Below are 20,294 nucleotides of genomic sequence, written 5' to 3'. Positions count from 1 at the left end.
GAACCAGGAGAGGGGGCAACACTGGGGGAATTGTGGCCTTCTGCATGGAGCAGTCGCCCCAGCTCGTGCTTCTTTACAGCCAAAAGGACAGATGCTCGTAGCACAACCACAAGTGGCCACCAGAGGGCGCTAGACAGCAGCAACTGGCGATGTTAGAGGAACTGAGCACCCAATCAGCAAAATCCTCTCTCACTGGAGGTGGCGATGGTGCATCGCAGGCAGCAGGATCTGAAAGCCTTGGTCGCACCCTCCATCCTTTCCGGGTTAACAGGTCTAGTGTTTTCAGCCTCTCGTCACATGGCTACCGGCCGTCCATCACCAGACTGTGCCCACTCTGATGGTATCCATCAAGAGAAGGGGCCTCCAGAAGAGAGCACAGGACTCCGGGCGGGACCTTCAGAACAAGACACAGTACTCCAGATGAGGTCTCCAGGACAGGGGACAGTACTCCATATATCTCCAGAACAGGAGACAGTACTCCAGAGTTGGCCTCCAGGACAGGAGCGAGAACTACAGATGTGGCCGACAGGACAGGGTGGTGCACTCCAGAAAAGGTCTGCAGAATAGGAAACAGTACTCCAGATATGGTCTCAAGAAGATGAGCCAATACTCCAGATGTGGCCTCCATAACAGGAGACAGTACGGAAGATGAAGTCTCCAGAACATGAGCCAGTACTCCAGTAATGGTATCCAGAACAGCACATAGTACTCCAGATGTGGTCTCAAGAGCAGGAGACAGTACTCCAGATGTGGTCTCAAGAGCAGGATACTGTACCTCAGGTGTGGCCTCCATAACAGGAGACCGTACTCCAGATGTGGCATGCATAACAGGAGTGAGTCTGTGCTACAGATGAGGTCTCCAGAAGAGGACACAGTTGTCCAGAACAAAATACAGTACTCCATCTGAAATCTCCAGAATAGGACACAGTAATCCAGATGTGGTCGCTTAAACAGGACACTGTGCTCCAGATGAGGTTTGCAGAACAGGACGCAGTACCCCAAATGAGGTATCTAAAATAGGCCACAGTACTCCAGATGTTGATTCCAGAACAGGGCACAGTACTTCAGCTGTGGCCTCCATTACAGCTGACCGTCCTCCAGATGAGGTCTCCACGTCACAGCACTACAGACATACCTTCCAAAATTGCATTCTTGAAAACCACATGGCGCCGACAGATGACCCACACACTGCATACACGAGGTTTCCGAAAGGACTGAAGTTATACATGGTCAGATGTGCCTGGTCAGTTGACCTTTGCACAGAAACTGATGAAACTACACTTGGGCGCCACTAGGAAATAAACGTCACAAAAACCTATGGCCTCTGACTGCACAAGGCCAGAATCTGCAATGTCCAACCTCTGGTGCAACGCCCCTTTACTCAACCCCAGGACCCCGCGTTTCCATACGACAAGTTAAGGCAGCCGCCTTGTGGCGCCACCACTAGCGGGCGTCAACTAAAAACTGAAGGGCAGCAGAACCGCCATTATAGTGATGGACGGGAAGCACTTCCATTGCAAAGTTCTGTTTTTGAATGCAGAAAAACCTTGCCCTACTCTTACTTATACCCCCAACAATGGTAAGAAAGCTTACCGTGTGGTGTGGCTCACTGGTTAGAGGCGGCAGACCGGGAAGCAGAGAACGGCCCGGGACCAGGGTTCAATTCCCGACGCGGCAGGGTCGTGGACCAGGGTCAGCGGACTCGACAATTCTCGCCTCGGTGCCTACTCTAACCAGGGTTCACACTCGGCAACTCTGGGCATTAAGCTTGCCTCATCTCTACAACAGCCCCCCACAGACGCCGGGGATGCCTGGTTTCACCCTGGAGATACCCAGAAGGGACCATCTCACAGGAAAAACCAGGACGGGTTCCCTAGCGGTCTTCAGCGCCAGGATACTCCATGGAGTCGCAGTGCGCTTCACAAGTACACCCACATTTACATTTACATTTACCGGGTTGAGTACTTGCAGCATGTTAAACTTCAAGCTGATCTGCAGCTCGCAAGACACCATATAAGGAGCCCTGGGCTTTCATTTAACAATGCAGTGCATTCTGGGAGTTGTAGTTCTTGATTACTTCAATTGAACACATCTGATAAGTAAAAGACAAGCCCAGGACTGGAACCAGGATCCTGAAACCAGGGTGAATGCTTTTTTTTATTTCGTCTTATATATGGGATGTGCATTTCAAACACACCCACACACCCAGAAAAGAACTGCAAGGCTACAAGTGAGACTGAATGCGCCTGGGATGTAAAGGCGATGTTGTTTAAACGCAGCGGAGGGACCGCATTTAGAAGGTACCAAGTGACTAAAATCAAAGATGAAGGTAAGTGCCTCGAGCGTTAGCGGGGCGGCCGTCCCAGCCATGGATTCCCTTTTATTTTTCCCCCAATGGGGCCTCCTGGATGGTTAAGAAACCCAGGACAGCCTGGCACGAGCTCACCCTTCTGAAAACACCGAGACCTCACCTACTCAGTCTCGGTTTCAGGACAACAGTGAAAGCTGTTATGTTTAAAATGCTTATAAAGCGCACGTACACCAAGCGGTTTCAAGGCGCTGAGAACAAGAGAGGAAGCGGCATTAACAACACAGTTGACTTTACTGATATGGCTGAGAAAACAAAGTCTTTAGCAATTTCCTGTTCTGCACATAGCAGGTTGCCAGCCTCACTTCCACAGGAGGCGAGTCCCAAAATGGTGGAGCCAAGACCGCAAATCTGAGCCCCCCCCATGTTTTTTGCGTTTAAATGAGGGGGTAATCAACAGAGTTAAATTGGAGGAACGTAGATTCCTGTGTCCCCTCTCTCACGTGGGTGGCGTCAACACTCTGTCCAGGGGTCTCACCGATGCTACCCCAGGTGCACCGAGCGGCACCCTACATGATGACGTTTTTCTCAGAGGTTTCAAGAAGTTTTACCACATCCAATCAACATGGAAGGAACTTCCCTGGCTCGCACTCCAAGCCTGCGTCATCTTTAGGACCAGCTGCAACCCCTACAGGGTCCTCCGAAACAGCACTTCACATACTCATTTATTTATTGCGTTCTATAAAGCACGAAAATGACTATCACGGTATCGGAGCGCTGTACAAAGAGAGAGCAAATGAGGGTTGCCGTACAGTAAAGACACCTGTCACTTAAGATCGGCTGTACATAGAATTCAAAGAGCAAGGGATAAAATAATAGGATACGATATAAAATAGGATGAATGACAGATTCAAAATAGTTCTCATTAAGACGTACGTTTTTCTAGTAGTACGGCTTTCGCTCCCCTCTTGAAACGCCTTAGCGAGGTAACTGCGCTCATTGAGGGTGGTAGGGAGTTCCATATTTTTGGAGCATATCGGGGAACGTGCAGCCATGTCTTTTCTTTTTTTTTTTAATATGGCTGTTATGAGGGATTTAGCACTTCTAGAATCATCCCTTCTGCTTCTTGATAGCTTGAGCCTATTCACCCGGTATTTAAGACCAGAATTATGTAGAGCTTTGTGAGTTATGCATGCCACCTTCAGTTGGATCCGGGCTTCAACTGGGAGCCAGTGGAGGGCTCAGAGGGGAGGCGGCACTCGCTGGTAAGGACAGGTATTGTTGTGCGGTGTCAATACCACGAACGGTGCCCAATATACCTCAAAACCCAAGCAAACGCCATTAAACAAAGAAGCATCCTAGAACGCTTATTGTCAATGTCTGCGAAGCAGGATAGGGCAAAGCGTATTATATTGTTTCGCAAAACTGTACGGTCCCTTTAAATTATTGCTTCTAATAAAACAGTGCTGCATTCCTTAAGAAGTTATTTGTCCATTAACGCCTTAACCACAGCGGAATTCCGCTGTGGTGCGGGGTGTTCCATTAAGTGGGCGGGGCCACATCGGCCAACAGACGTGCGCAGCACTACCGAGGTAGTGCTTTCGACGGCTGTTGGCCGACGGGCACATTTAAAGGGTTAATGTATATTTATATCCCCAAGATGATGACCAGAAAGTCCACCCCCATCCACATGGTACATGTCAGATTCTAGCCAACAATTACTTTGAGTTTCCACATTAGAATTTACTACCTACGATTAAACGTTTATGTTTAGCTGCATGTAGGTACGTAGTGATATTTACATAGTGCGGGTCTTGTAAACAATAAAACCGCGTACACTATGGGCTGTGTTGGAGTTGTCTAAGATAGGGTTGATCAAGTGTGGACCGACAATATTTGGGATAATACATACACATTTCACATATTTACAACTGCACACTCTTAGGCACGGGGAGAATAAGTGATCGGGTTAGACTCACGTTTAGTATTTTAATCACGCACTCAATAATTAGATTATTAGAAAAATATTAGTTTTCCGGAGATTAAAGCATATTCAGTTGGGGTGGGCAGAATTTGTGTAGTCGCGCTATGCAAAGCTCTGCGAAATGGTAAAAAATCTCCACGAGCGCGCAAAAGTTCTGCAAACACGCGGAATTGCTTGTTCCGTCCATTCGCGATGCTTTTTTCTGTTCGCGAACGATGTTTGCGTGCTCGGGGTGAAATATCTCGCAAATACGCATTTTGAAAGCACGAATAAGCAAAAAAATTCTGCGAAGCCGCGGATCGCAGAATTTTTGGCAATTCCGCATTCTCCACGGAACGCAAAATTACTTAAATTCCCGGAGAGGAACGAAATTTCCTGCCCAGGCCTAATATTGAGTAGGTTGAAACTAATGTCACCCCCTTGTTTTATGAAATAAGGATTACAATAGAGTTTTTTTTTTCTTGCCTTGCAGCCTCCATACAGCAGGAAGCCCCTTTGATTTGTCAACACTAAAATAAATTAAAACGAAAGGTGTGCACAAAAAGCACTTTATCTCAGCACTTTATAGAGTGATGTTATGTCCGCCCCGTTGCATAGTTCTTAGGTTATGCTTTGGATTAGCGATAACGTTTGATTTAGATATGTGGTTACATTTCAAGGGGTTTCTACATTGTAAAATATTCTGAAATGGGCGCCACTGTGGGCTGACACTCCACGTGTCCCCCACACCCCTTCCCTGCAGAAATTCTGAGTTTTTTAGGGTTCTGCTATACGGATTGTTACCCCAGAGTCGACCCCCGTCTCGTGTTCTCCTTCCTTTCACTGTCTCACTGAGTTACCGCTCGCTAGCCTATTTTATTGTTTACGCTGTTTGTCCAGGCTCATTGTGGTTCAGAATTTGATATATTATATGTGCATTCTTATTCTTCCTATTGTATTGTTTTATAGATTTTGAAATTAGATTTTAGAGACCGTGCCTTAGAAAATTGAAGCTTAAAAATGCTTGCCCATTACTGGGAGTCAATATAGGAAATGTCTTTTGGTCAAGTCAATTTTTAATACTTTTCCTGCACTTTTGCGCGCATGGAATTTCTTTAAGGACAGTTTGTCAACATTGATTTCTTCAGCTTGTGTTTTTGTTGCGTTGATCTAATCCCATTTCCTCCACTCCAGAAGTAAACCGATAGCTCAGCTGAAAGCTACGGTTACAAGATAATGCCTTGTCTCTGGGTACACTAGGCTTCCTGTCCTGGGATAACCTTTTAAACACCATAGCAACCTGGAACTCAAATCCAATTGGCTCAAATAAAGTAAATAATCGTTACCATGGCAAGAGTACGTATACATTTGGTTGTTAGAGGAACGCTGCAACGGAAAACCAGATGCGGCCAATGACATGACTCCATTGGGTAATCCTAATTAAAAAGCTCGCTGCAGAAATCAGCCGGCACCACCTCATGGGACTTAAAAAATTAATCATGACCTGAAAGCGCACAGGTTAATGAGGAAAAAAACTGCAAGAGGTCTGGCTGTTAAGACATTATTAGATCTAAGTGGCTCTGTTGCGCATCCCACCTTACCGTCGAAGCATCACCGTGTTCAACTTGCGTGTCCACTTGGTTACCTTCATAGGGAAGATGGTAAGATGTGAAATATATTAACACTTTTACTGAATATCTCGTTTTTAGAATCATCGCCAAAGGCTACCCCTGAGATCAGATCTTGAAATGTACTCAGTGGCCGACCCAAGACTCAGCCGTTGGAGAGGGGTCTGTTGTGTCTGATAAGTTGTCTATTTTTACCTATGCTGAAAAAAGCAATGCAGAATTGAGTCAGTTTTTCATTGCTTGGGGACAACCTCAGAGTTTTCTTTATTGTATTTTAGCATCAAATGAAGATATATGGATTGATACGTCAACATTGTATTGGAAATTTATTCAAAATAATGTCAAATAAAGCCCAACAGAAAGCAATGCAACGTATAGTCCTTTTTGAGTGATACTTAAACGAGACGTGGTAAAACCGTCAATCTTGAATCTGACCTCCTTGTCCAGTTTGGATGTTGAACTCACCTTAAAAAATTCTAATCATGTAAGAAGGAGCCCGGCCTGATCTCTGCAGCTCATCTTCAGTCTAATTCGAAAAGAAAGGATGACCCACATGGTAAGACCTCTGACTAAAACGCCTAGCCCCGCATCACAAACACGCAGCCTAGCATCGCGTCATCTGGGAGATGGGAGTGTTCTGGCCAAGACAGGAAGATTGAATGGGGCTTAAGTGTACCAGAATCACGAAGACATTTATGGATTATAGACAATCGCTAAAATCTAACTTTCTGAGCTATACTCAAAACTGCGAAACATCGGCCGAACTGTGGTCATAGGATGCAAAGCGCGAAACTCCAAACTTATGGAAAATGACGGTGGGCGAGTGACGGCCAAAAATGGAAATCAGAGAATAAAATCCTTTATGCCAGTTTAATTGATGTTGGTATCACTGCAAAGGTTTCTTGGTGCTACAGTTCTGAGGAGTTACTACACAACATTATATCCCGATGAATACATGCAGAGCTTTCAGTTATTGTCGTGAAGCAATGAGGAATTTTGATGCCACAATTGCTAACAGACCACTGTACCCAAGAAAAGTTTCTAGAACTGCAGAGGCCCAATTATTTTGTTCTGGAATTTACGAATCTCACCTGAGAGACGAATGACCTGGTTGTACAGTAGGGCAGAAATTTCGTTTCCAGAAAGGAATCAGTGCCGTAAGATTCACAAGAGACTGCATTTTATATTTACCCACAATTAACCCGTAGTTTGTGGTCGACTTAGTAATCAAAGAACAATAATTGATCAAGGAAAAAGAGGAACATGTGGCCATACTTCCCTTATTCATTCCCTATCAATTCTGCGCTTGGTTGAGGCACCTAGGAAAAATTCCTACTACTGAAAAGTTAAGAAGCAACATTAAGATATGAAGATGCACTTGATGTGTTATTTGCTGTAGCAAAAGTACACCTCATGGCATTTGCATTTAAAAAAAACTTTATACAAATCTTAAGTTTAGAAAATCTAACATATCTATGCGATTGTGCGCCTCAGGAACGAAAGTAAAAAATAAAAAAAAGTTGATTAAGTCGGAAAGTCAGAGGTTTGTGGCAATGATTAGGATTAGTTTAAGGAGGGTGGGGGGACAGAGCTGGCTTAGGATCAATTTTGATCCTGATGATTTATTATTATTATTATTATTAAAACTTATATTGCGCACAGCTACCCTGAGGCATCCCGGCGCTATGAACAGTGCATCAACCGTGGGACCATGAAATAATAGTAACGACTCACAGGGGAAACAGATGTGTTTTCAAACCTTTGCGAAAACGCAGGGTACAGGTCTCAGCACGAAGTTTTAAGGGGAGGGAGTTCCAGAGCGTTGCTGTGTGCACGGAAAATCGCCTCCCGCCCGTGCGTGATCTTTTTACTCTCGGGACCTGGAGAAAACACCTCTGGTCAGACCTCAGCGCTCTGTTCGCTTTGTAAGGCACTACCAAGCTCCCCAAGAGAGGAGGCCCACCGCCCTGAAGAATTTTGTGAGCGATGGAAAGTGCCTTAAACTTCACTCTCTCCCGCACTGGTAACCAGTGCAGTGCCTTGAGAGCGGGTCTGGCAGATTCTGTTCGAGGAATTCCCATGAGGAGTCTGGCCGCCGCGTTTTGAACCTGCTGAAGTTTGTTAAAAGTAGATTCAGGGGCGCCCAGAAACAGACTATTGCTGTAATCTAGGCGAGATGTTATCAAACCCTGAATCAACAACTTCCTTGATGGAAAAGGAGGAAGCGGAAGAATTTTACGCGCAGCCCGCAGCAGGGCAAAACAGACTCCCGCAGTTCTTTTAGCGTGAGTTCGGAGGGAGAGGTCTTGCTCCAGCCAGACTCCCAGGCTCTTAATCTCCTCTTTCATGGTTGGGAAGTCACCCATACAGCTTGGCCAACATGATGGTGGCAATGGCGGCGCTTTGTTTCCAAGCAGCATAATCTCTGTTTTAGAGCCGTTCAGCTTCAAGGCTGAACTGCTCATCCAGGTATAGACGTCCGCCAGACATGAATGCAACAAGTTAGGGTTCTCCACCAGTTGAGGAAGGGCGACCACCAGCTGAGTATCATCAGCATAGCTGATGATTTTGATGTTATAAGGGGTCACCACATCCTCCAGGGGGGCCATATAGACATTAAATAATGTCGGGCTCAAGGACGAGCCCTGCGGCACCCCCCACTGGAGAGAAATAGATGGAGACTTGTTGCTTCCTTCCCAGACCTGATAGGAACGGTCTTCCAGAAATGAACAAAGCCATTTCAACGCGGCACCTGCCACACCCACCTTTGAAAGCCGTTGGGTCAGCACCTGGTGGTCGACGGTGTCGAATGCCGCACTCAGATCCAGGAGGATCACTGCCACTGATCCCCCCGAATCTAAGATGCGCCTCGATTCCTCAACGACAGCCAGGAGGGCCGTGTCGGTGCCTTGGCCGGGACGGAAGCCGGTCTGCGAATCTCGGAGCAGACCGTTCGATTCTAGAAAGTTGGACAGTCGATGGTTAGCAAGCTTCTCAGCAATTTTGCTGAGACCTGGCAACAGAGAAATGGGCCTAAAATTGGCCAGCTCAGCCGTGTCAAGGTTAGATTTTTTTAAAAGTGCCCTGACCACGGCTTTTTTCCAGGTGGGTGGCACCACACCACGAGAGAAAGAGGCGTTAATCAGGTCCGTAATGGGCCCTACCACCGCGGTTGCTGCTTGCTTTAGAATTTTAAAAGGGACTGGGTCCGTGGGGGAACCGCTTTTTATAGAAGCTATGACTTTTAGTGTTTCACTTTCTGAAACTGGGCCAAACGTGTCGAGGGAGATAGGGCACACTTTTACCCAAATCGGGGGGGATTCTTCTTGGGTCCCATGAGGTATAGCGACCTGGGGTAAAGAGTCCAATATTTTTACAATTTTAATATGAAAAAAATCGGATTTGAAAGGTTTAAGAAGAAAAAACAGCGCGAGGAAGGACTGGGGTACGGCAACGGAGAGGTTTCTGATGCTCCCAATAAATGCTGAGATTACGGCAAGACTAATATCAGTTTTTACCCAACCTGACAGCAGAAAAACGATAATCCGCTCAGTGCTTTGAGGCATGGCAGCGCTTCGATTTACCGTATTCTATTGACCCGTCAAATGAAGACATAGTGGCGCGTTGTCAACATCAGAATGGAAATGTATTCCAGTCTGAGGGATAATGGCAAAGAAAGGCTAAAAGAATGAAAGTAGACTGGAGAGAAGGGGGAGCCCCAGGGGACCCCACAAGAAGAAATGTGAGATGCAGAAGAAACACTTGAGATGCTGAGGTCTGGCCAGGGTCCGCCAGGGAGAGCTTGAACCAGTAAGATGAGGCTGCTGGGCCGCGAGCTGCTCCCCGCGGATGGTCTAAAAAGCTTCCGGATGGATTTAAGGTCGATATCGCACGATACTGTATGTTTGTGGTTTCCCGATGGATGGCGTGCCATACTCCACTATTGACTGATCATGTGGTCTTACGCTGCCCCAGTACATTTATTTTTTAATTACTTTTGATGACGAAACACTCATTTACTTGAGCCTTGGTGTAAAAACAACAAATGCTGCCTTTTTGGGCAGCGCAAAGATAATGCCGCTTGCGGTACCAAATTATCGCCAGAGTATCGACTGACATACGCATGGTGTCCTAGAGATCGTCTACAAACATTACCACCCCAGTTAATAATGGGAAATCTATGCCCAAGGGAATATTATTGAAAACAATGATTAGGACACAACATTTATGTCTGACGATATTTTGAATATTTGAAGATACAACCGCCGGCTGACTTGATGAGGAGAATTGACAGGTCTATCACTAGGTGTGAGGGGACAGGATGGACACAGAGTGCTTGTACTTTTCCAAACTGGTTCATGTCAGTTCACTACCGGACTTTATTTGTCTCATCATCCGTCCATCCGTCCCTGCCCCCCGTCTCGCCACTCTTTTGACACACAAGCCGCTACCAACAAATGCTCACTTGACTAATGTGATTGGCTGGAGAAAGGCTCTGAGTTCATTTTTTCAGCCACCAGACAGATCCAACTCGCAAGTTTTGGGTGGTGGAGAGCAGAGATACCCGACCCCAAGGGGGTGCAGGGGGGAAACCAGAGGCACGAAAAACTCAAGTACTCTCCCATGAAAAAACAGACAAAAGCATAAGACTCACAAGTCAAAAGGAGATCACGATCAAATATGATTTAGGAGTTTCAGAAAGAGTTAAAAAAGGACAGACTGGTGGAGAGATAGGCTTGTGTGCAATGGGGTCGGTGTGATGGCAGGGGTGGGGCGGATAGCGTCGCCACAGGCCAGGGCCTGCACCCAACCCGCGCTGCACAGGGCTCCAGGCCACAAACTGCCTCAGCTGGATGAAGGTAGGTGTTGGATGGAGGGCCAGGTCGCAGCTCTGTGCCCTATGCCACATGTATCACACGTTCATATCAATTTTTGAACTTTCAAATTGAATGTTTAGAGAAATGGATGTAACGATAAGTCTTAACTTGTTTATATGTCTGTGTGCTTTTAATGGTACAATGTATCTGGTATTTTGGAACATTGTTTTGGTTTTAATTAACTAAACAATAAAACATTTTCACTTTCACTATACCCAACCCGCCTGGCGTGTGCTGCCGGGCTGGTTGATCGCAGGGGTTGGGATCTGGTACGCGCAGGACATGGCCGCCAACGATGGCCTGATTGAAGGTTGTGTGAAGCAAGGGTGGTTGACAGGAGGTGTTGTCCTACCTGGATTTGTGCCCAGTATCTACTGCAATGCCCATGTTTGTTGGATGCAAAAGATATCATTAAAAAAAAAAATTCACTATGCTATGGTTCTGGCTCAAACCTAACCTGGAGAAGCGTGGCTCAATGGTTAGAGCGGCAGACCCTGATGCAGAGGTCTTGCCCGGGACCAGTGTTCAATCTCCGCCTCGGTGGGTCTTGGGCTCAATTTCCTCAGACCTGATAATTCTCGCCTCGGTCCCTAGTCTAATCATGGGTCCCACTCTGTGACTCTGGGCAATAGCTTGCTTAACCTCCACACCGGCCCCAGCAGCGCTTGGATGCCTGGCTTCACCTTGGGGGTGTCCAGGAGTGGACATTTCACAGGGAAAAGCCAGGAAGGGTTCCTCAGCGGTATTCGTACAAGCGCCGAGATGCCTCAGGGTAGTCGTGCGCTATACAAATACGTATTCATTTCATTTCATTTCACTAGATACCGTAAGTCACCAGGTATGGCTACGGGCACACACCCTAACCTGTACAGCCTGCCAAACTCAACACATGCCTTCCCTCCCTCCATCCCACCACCCCTCAAGAGTCAGAATCGGCCAGGTGTGCAGAGGTACAGACGCGGCATCGCCCTACCTTTCACCGACTCCGACCTCTTGGGCAGGTCCAGGGTGTCAAAGTTTCTGTCCATGTCCCCGTTCCGCTTCCCTGTGCACAAAACAGAAATGTAAAGCAGCAGGGTTCATACTCGCGGATAAGAGACAGGTGTAGAGGCCAACATGACACCTGGAGAACTTCTTCAAAGTTATTTTTATTGCTACTTGAATTACACAATATACATTCTTTTCAAATTATCTTCCTTCTGAGAAACCATAATGAAGGCAAAAAACATGGCTGCCGAGTAAGTCTAGGCTTTGGTGGGTATAGAGAGAAAAGAGGCAGATTGATAAATTAAACTCAATACACAGACTAGAAAGGAGGGGCTGTTCTCACTACCATCAATATCTATGTATAAATGCCAATAAAACTATTATTTCAATTTTCTTCAAGTGGCCATTTATATACATGCACACCTTATCTTGTGTAAGATGTATTCATGTAGCGCCCAAACCATACAGCGCCTCGTGGTGGGGAGGCTCCAATGCAGGACACACGAGGAGCTACTGGTCCTGTTGGACTGGTTAAGGGTCATCGTGCAACAAGGTGCTGACAACCCCCCAGTAGGGTTCAGTGTTGCTGGAGGAAGGCCAACTGGATATCCAGCATCCTCCGGGCAGCTACTCCTGGCCTCGATCTGGCCCAAGTCACATGGGAGCAGCTCATCACCTTCATGAGCATTCTGGGATTTGTAGTTTTCAGAGTCCCATTATAGAAGCAATAGGACCTGAGCATAAGTAGAAACCAGGGATTGTTGGGCTACTCACACATGGCTTGGAACAAATCGAAATCTCTCAGAACAGGTACATGTTTAGCACAATGGTGATGTTGATATCATAAAAAAGCTACAGATTAGAAGGCGAGGATAATCTAAAGTTTGTGGGAGGCACGGTGATAATATCCTTTAAGTGTGTGCATAAAAGACAAGTGCTAGGGAGAAAAATGTGCCCAAATGCCACAGAGAGAAAAACAAAACAGACTCCTCCTACCGTTCCAGCAGCTGGTGGAAGAATAGGTCAAAAAGAATGCAAATGGTTACACCAAAAAGAGACTCACCTTGGTTAAACCATTCCTCTACTTAGCAGAAAAGCAGCAAAGGAAAGAAAAAGAATGAGAGAGACGGAAGAAATCAAAATGAAACAAAGCATGGCAAGATAACAAGTACAAGCCCCATTGTGACAACTCCCACAGTGTCCACCATCTTAAGAAGAGGGAGAGGCTCAGAATATATGGAGAATAGAAGAGCTCCCAGCAAGTTTATGTCTCTGAAAGGTGAAAGGGGATAGGTCTGTTATATGCAACTGAGCCCGGTCAGCCTTCATGGGGCGCCAGCATGTTGGCACGTGTGCCAATCTTCCATAGACCAAGTCTGACTTGTAAACATTGTCCAGTTCTCTTCCTGAAGGGTCTGTGCAGATCAGAGCTGGTGAGGCTTCAGAGCCCCCCAGTTCTACTGAAGGGGGCATGTTCTTACAGGGTCAAGGGTAGCCTGCTGCCACGCCCCCCGTGACCCCAGATGTGTGCTCTCCCAGGAGTGGAGCAAGCTAAACACACTCTACTGCTGGCTATAAGTAGATAGGGGTACTTTATCTCATCAATGTCTACATTCTGTTCCTGGACCCAAAATTCAGAAAAGCAAACACTTTTGTATAAGTGATGCTAGACCCCTCAGCCCACATCTGTGTCCTCAATTAAAAAGATAATAATTCTGGGAGATCTTAAGTGTCACCAAACACGACTTATAGAATCCTCGTCCACCCACACTTCAGCGGTCATCGTCCTCTAGAAAATTATAATTTTTATTGGTCAAATCACCCAAAGATTGAACTGGTTTCCCTTCTTGGCGCCGAGAGGATCACAACTTTTTTAACCCCTTCGCTGTGGCGGCAATTCTGTCGCAGCGCTAGGGGGGTGGGGGGGCCACGCGGCGCTTCCATGCTCGTGACGGAACCGCTCCGTCACGAGCCTCGGGTGTGCTGTGCTGATGACCGAGCGGTTCCTTCACGGCCCCACCCGCTCAACAGAACGTCCAGCGCAGGCGCGGAATCCACGCCGCGCAGGCGCGCCGAGTGGGCCGTGACGGAACCGCTCAGTCATCAGCAAAACGCGTCCGTGGCGGAGCGGTTCCGTCACCAGCATGGGAGGGGTTAACGGGAACATTTCACAATCTCTTTGATCATGTTGGTAAAAAGAAGGACAGAGAATAAGTAGGAGTCATGACAGAATGACAGACAGAATCACAGACCAAGAAACAGGCATGCAGAGCTAGATACACTGGCATGCAGGGAGAGGAAGAGAGACACAGACAGAGCCACAGAGGAAACAAATAGAGATTGATGGGTGAATGACCGACTGAGATAGACAAGGTCTCAATGACAGCGACAGGCGGACAGATAAATACAGACACTTGATAGAGCGACAGAAAGGAACATGAATCAGTTCACTTTGATAGATGCTGAAATATAAAAAAAGAGGCAAGCAGATTTAGAGACACTGAGATAAAGAAAGATGGATGGAGAAGACAATGACTACAAAGCAGTTCAACAGCAAGACAGACTCAGGTGCTGGAGAAGAATGAAAATAAAAGCAAAACAGAGTGGCTGATGGGGGAGAGATACATAGATGGGACAATCATGAAGGACATAATCAGCAGCCATTTTAAGTGAGAAAAGAGAAGCAGTGTGAGTAGAGATGACAAAAGAGCAAATACGACAGATGTGGACAAGAACCAGGAGTGCGAGCGAGGGTGACAAACCATGCAGGGATGACCGGCAGAAGCACGGCAGACCACCACGGGCAGGGACCCCCAGCATGAGAAGATGACGGATGCAAGCAGGGATGACTAGCGTGAGCAAGGGAGAACAACAAAGGCAAAAAGTACCAATGTGAACAGGTTTGTCGAAAAGTGGTGTGGATGACCACATGAACCAGGGCGGCCATTGTGCCAACCAGTAGTGAAAACTGCCAACCGCCTGCAGGAATGGCTGATGACAGTAAGTACCACTGCCGTAAGCATGAAGCACCACTGCAAGTAATTATGAAACACAAGAGGGAAGGAATGAACTCTAGCACATCCAACCAAACAAGAGAGGTTCAACAACACCGTGAGCATGGAAGACCAGCATGAGCCTGGAGAAGCATCAAGTGCACGGACAAGCGAAACATACAGGAACGAAAGATACATGCAGGAAACCAAGCATAACCAGGGAAGGGACAACAGACACAAGCAGAGGCAACAGACAGGCAGCAAACAGATAGACAGCAGATATGAGCACCAACACCAGGCAGGTGCAGGGACATCAGACACATGCAGGGACAAAAGACAGACAGCAGACACAAGCAAGTACATCAGGCACATGCAGGGACTGTTGTGTGATCAGGGTCAAACATAAATGCGATAATAGAAGCAGAAACAAGATGCAAGCAGAGATTGATGGCACAAACAGGAACAACATAGACAACCGTGGTCCACCACACAAGCAAGGACCAGCAGGGATAACTATGGTGAGCATGGACATACAACATACGCAGGACTGGCCAACATGAACTAAAGTCACAAACTCAACCAAGAACCAACAAAAGAAGAAGAAAACATCAACAGGGAAATTGAATGTCAGGAGAAGCAATCAACAAAAGCAAGGTGATCAATGTGAGACATTTTAACAAAGCAAAGACCTCAAATGGAGAAAGACAACCAACTTGAGCAGTGAGGACCTATCCAAACAGAGATAAGTAAATCCGAGAGATGGCCGATGTGAGCATGACCACCCAACCGCAAGCAAGCATCAATAACCTGTGTAAAGATGACAGTGCAACAGGGATGACCAACAAGATCAGTGACAACCAAGCAAACAGGGACAACAATGGAAGCTGAGATCACGGATGGAAGCAAGGACAAGCGACACATATTAGGATCAGGGAAGCATTCAACGGCCAATGATGCAAGCAGGTACTACCAATAAAAGCAACAACCAATGGTAAAAATGATAAACATTGGAGCCAACGGAGCAAAGAAGCAACAGCGTCTGTTTGATATGACATATTTGGTTGTAGTTTATACCTCAATAGTGAGCTTCTAAAGCGGAGTTAAGGACGCAATCCATCCAATGAGGCAATACAAGTGGCAGCGGGACCAATCCTGTTCAGCCTCAATCTCCTCTCTTGGGTCTACCGAGCCATGTGCATGGGGGTATCATACCAGGAATATGTGACGCACCCAGTTCAACACGCTCACTGCAGATATGACCTGAGTGATGTGATTGGTAGTTCTTAGCAACCCCCCCCCCCCCCCTTCACGAACCGTATGCACACGAAAATCCACCCCTTCCAATAGGACTGAACGCTATGTTGTTGTGTTGCAATTTTTGGGAATTTTGCTATTCTTGAAACCAGACCTCTTTCAATGTAGCCAATATTAGGGGCCTAAAAGATGGCCCTACTAATAAATTAAGGGTTTTAGGAGTGCAATTCTGAAAATAAATCTCAGAAAGTAAACAACCGGCTGATTCAAGGAACTGAGCCCAGCCATGCAGGTACCAAAATGACATGATTGCAAAGATTCAGAAAACCGGGAAATTGAATTTAATTTGTTTCCAGTAGCAATAACTCGGATCAGTAACAGAGCTGCCCCAATATGGCAGAAAGACGCTTCGTTCTCAGTACCTAGAATGATGGTAAATCCGCCGATGCAACCCACTGGAGGGCCTGCCTCTAGAGATATCGCGAGATTTTCAGGTGAGCTGGTGCTTCTGGAAAGAAAGCATTCCTGAGGAAGAGTTGGTCTCATGTCTGAACATGAAGTGACTGACATCTGAACAACTCTTCCAGAGATCCATCAACATTTAGGGAGTCTCTGCCTAGTTGGGAACCTCATGCTGTCTCGAGAAGGTCTCACTGCACCTGCGCAGATCCACATCTGTTTACAAATGTGGCCTCTCAAAACTTCAACCGCAACCAATGGGAAACAGCCTATAAACCGGAAATGTGAGAGACCAAGCAGCTGTAGACAATGGCTCTAGGGTCATATGTTCATTAGTATTATAAAGTACTCTCAGCAGTGGTTGGACTGTATAACACAGATAAAATCAAGTATGCAGACCTGATCACAAGGAATGTAAGACCGACCCTCATTGGTGAGCGTAATTCGGGGTGATAAGGGTTGCATGGGTGAAAAAAGCCTCACTGCCCCACCTCCAGTTGGGCCCACTTCCTCGCCAACTTTACAACCACAAAACAAGTGAGTTACGCACCTTTAGCTTTCTTCCCCCCAAAACAGCCGGCGTCGTCTTTTTTCTTCCTCTGATGCCCACCCGCGCCGATGGGCATGGTGGCGTCGCGATCCTGGAAGCGGTCAGCACCGGGCACTTCCTTGTGCACGTGGTAGGAGAGGTTCCGCATAATGCACACGCAGTTCTCCACGGACTGCCACAAAGAGAGAGAAAACAAGAAAGGCCACACCATCAACACAAGATGCGTACATGTCAAAGAAACCACCCTACATCGTGATTTCCTCCTGTTTGGACACACACCTGGGAGAAAGAGGGAAATCAGAATATTTGATGCCATCATCTTGAAAATAATTATTACTTTATTCCACTGAACCATGTCTTTTCTACGAACACTTTAGTGCAACATTCACCCAGTCTGCACAAGTGGGGCACTGAACATCAGCGGTGAGGCGGGTCACAACTACAACACCTGGGCCTTTTCCCAAGTCACCCCAAATTGCTCCAATTGGATGAATACCCCATTCTGGCGTGAGAGCCCCCATACACCATGCCAAGAGGTCCTAATGGGTGGTAATATCCATGATATATGTGTACTAATTAAATAATTAATTTGTCCAGTCAAGAGGGATCTGACACGCCTGGTTGAACAATCTTATCTGCCATAGCGCGTCTCTCGTCTGGGTGGTTGGAGAGCTTGACATTGGGGTTTCTGCACCCTCAACCCCCTGCATTTTTTTTTTTTAACTTCTCTGCCCATCTCCAGCTAAAGGAAAGTCAGGTAAAGCCAGCGCAACACTTTTTGCCCCCAATGTGGACTAGAGCCGCATACGTTTTTCTCTTGCTCCAAAGTGGCATCTCGGGGGCATCCAAACTTGATCGACCAATAGCAGAAGGTTGTTGTCTGAAACCAGGAATGAGAGATCTCTCCTGATGGATGCGAGAGGCTGTTTGCAAAAGAGTGGAGCCAGTCTGCCATTGTTACACCTTCTCCTCTTTGTTAGGTCTCTGATCCTTATTTTTTATTTATTTAAAAGGTTTTACATATAGCGCTAGCTAGACCCGAAGGTATCATAGCGCATTACATCAGATGAAGATCATTCAATTGAAGTAAATACATATATCCAGATCAAGAAAAACTTTGTGCAGTCAGGGTAAATACAATATGAGGCCAATTAGCGCATAACAAGATAGTGTCAAGAATGAAATAGAAGAAGATCCAGCAATCAAATGACCTCCTTAAAGGGTCAGAAAGGATTGGGAGTGATCTTTGGGAACATAACTCTGATTGTTTGGGATTGAAGGAATTTGTTAAGCAGTAGGTGTTTAACCCCATTACCGCCGCGGAGCTGGGGGAAGGGGGGGCCGCGCGGTGCCGCCATGCTCTTGACAGAACCACTCCGTCACGAGCCACGGGCGCGCTGTGCTTGTGACGGAGTGGTTCCATCACGGCCCCGCCCGCTGATTAAAACTGCTGCGCAGGCACGAAATTCCTGCAGCGTGGGCGGGGCGGCCGCGCCGTGACGGAACCACTCCGTCACCAGCACAGCGCCTCTGTGGCTCGTGACGGAGTGGTTCCGTCACAATACACGGAAGGGGTTAAGGTCCCGTTTGAAGCAGGAAAAGGATGGGTTGCAGCGGAGATCTTTAGAGCGGGAGTTCCAGATCCTGGAAGCATTACCAGAGAAAGAGCGAGTCTGTGAAGATTTCTTTTTCAGTTTGGGAGGAATGAGAAGAAGTGCGTTGGAGCTTCTCAGAGCCCTGGCTCTTCCTACTTTGGAAAGTTTGGAACCAAGGTAAATTGGGTTGTAAGTGTGCAGGGCTTTTGTAATGCCGATACATTGCTGGATTTATCTGTGGGAATTATGTGGGGTTTTGTTCAAAATTCACAGTGAAGAAGAAACTGTGGCTGGACCGTTCAACCGAATAAAAGGTGCTGCTGGGTGAAAATGTGTATATGCACACTCCCTTCTGGCTTCACCATGACCCGAAAGCTCTTGCAGGCGCGGTACAGAGATGGGGATGCATTATAGTGAATAGACCCTTCTCGTGAACCATGTGAAAATAGAGTGCCCGCCTCAGTGCGGATGACGACGAAGATGGACTAACCTGGCATTGGGTTAAACTGGACCATTTGGGTCGCTGCCGCAGACCAGTGAACGGATCAATGGTGTCTGGGCGCTCGGCCAGGCACATCTCCGCAGCATCAACATTAGATCAGGTTTAACAGACGTGTGCAGAAAACCTTGGCAAACAAGCCCGTCCCCGGGGAAATGTGCCGTGTGGGCCAAACGAGGTTCTTCCTAGCCGGCGCTGCTGGATCACTGGACCTGGCCAGTCGATTCCACACACAGGGAGGAGATTTGTTGAGAGAAGAGGTGGGCAGGTATTGTAAGGCGCTATTTATAAAGCACACGGGCCAGACGTACAAAACACTGGTCATAAAGTATTGGTCGCTATTTGCGACCAGTATTTTTGCGACCAGTGCGGTATTTTGCAAACCAACTTATGCATTAGTAGGTCAGTTTGCAAAATACTGTATCGCAGTGGGTCTCAATTAGACCTAATTATGAACATTAATAAGGTAGGTAGTAGATTGCGACTTACTATGAATCGCTGCCATCACCCGATGGTGGCCCGCTGGAGTCTGCAGACCACCATGTTTGTGATTGCTTTAAAAAGAACCAAACTTTGTTTTCCAAATGCAGCCCTTAAAGGAAAACGAAATGTTTCTTAAAAAAAATATTTAACAAATTTTAAGACTAGAAGGTGGCCCAGGAGGCTACTTGCTACTCTTAAAAATGTTTTTGTCAACATTCACCAAAGGAAAGGGGTCAAATGGAGACTCCCTACCCGTTTGCAAAGGTTTATCTCTACTTTTCAGTAGCCTGTCAAATATTAATGGTTTTCAACCAGATTTTGGTCGCAAAACATTAATACATCCCATTCCGAATTGCTATTTGGAAGGGACGCTCTAAACAGACTTCTTCCAAATACCAGTTTGGTATGTAGTTGTACCGTGTAGGTGGAGAAGTGTGGCTCACCGATTAGAGCTGCAGACCCTGAGGCAGAGGTCTGGCCCGGGACCAGGGTTCAATTCCTGGCGCACAATGTCCACGGACTCGATAATTCTCGCCTCGGTGCCTACTCTAATCATGGGTCCCACTCTGCAACTCTGGGAAATAGCTTGCTTAATCTCCACAATTGCCCCAACAGCGCCGGGGATGCCTGGCTTCACCTTGGGGGTGCCCAGAAGGGGGCATCTCACAGGGAAGGCCAGGAAGGGTTCCACCGCGGTA

The 20,294-nt window shown here is 46.9% G+C and overlaps 1 protein-coding gene across 1 annotated transcript in view; it reads right to left on the bottom strand.

Annotated features, from left to right (window-relative positions):
• ARVCF (ARVCF delta catenin family member) overlaps positions 1-20,294 on the bottom strand; it is a 553,290-nt gene that overhangs the window by 127,346 nt on the left and 405,650 nt on the right. Inside the window, exons 7-8 of the mRNA XM_078667927.1 lie at positions 17,020-17,191; positions 11,750-11,821 (exon numbers count right to left, since the gene is read on the bottom strand). Coding sequence (XP_078524053.1) covers positions 11,750-11,821; positions 17,020-17,191 — 244 coding nt within the window. The remainder of the gene's footprint in view (positions 1-11,749; positions 11,822-17,019; positions 17,192-20,294) is intronic.

The sequence above is a fragment of the Lissotriton helveticus genome, chromosome 11 (assembly GCF_964261635.1).
Source record: "Lissotriton helveticus chromosome 11, aLisHel1.1, whole genome shotgun sequence".
NCBI classification, from domain to species: Eukaryota; Metazoa; Chordata; class Amphibia; order Caudata; family Salamandridae; genus Lissotriton; species Lissotriton helveticus.
Note: the sequence above shows the minus strand (reverse complement) of the source record. Positions and strands in the feature narration are given on the sequence as shown.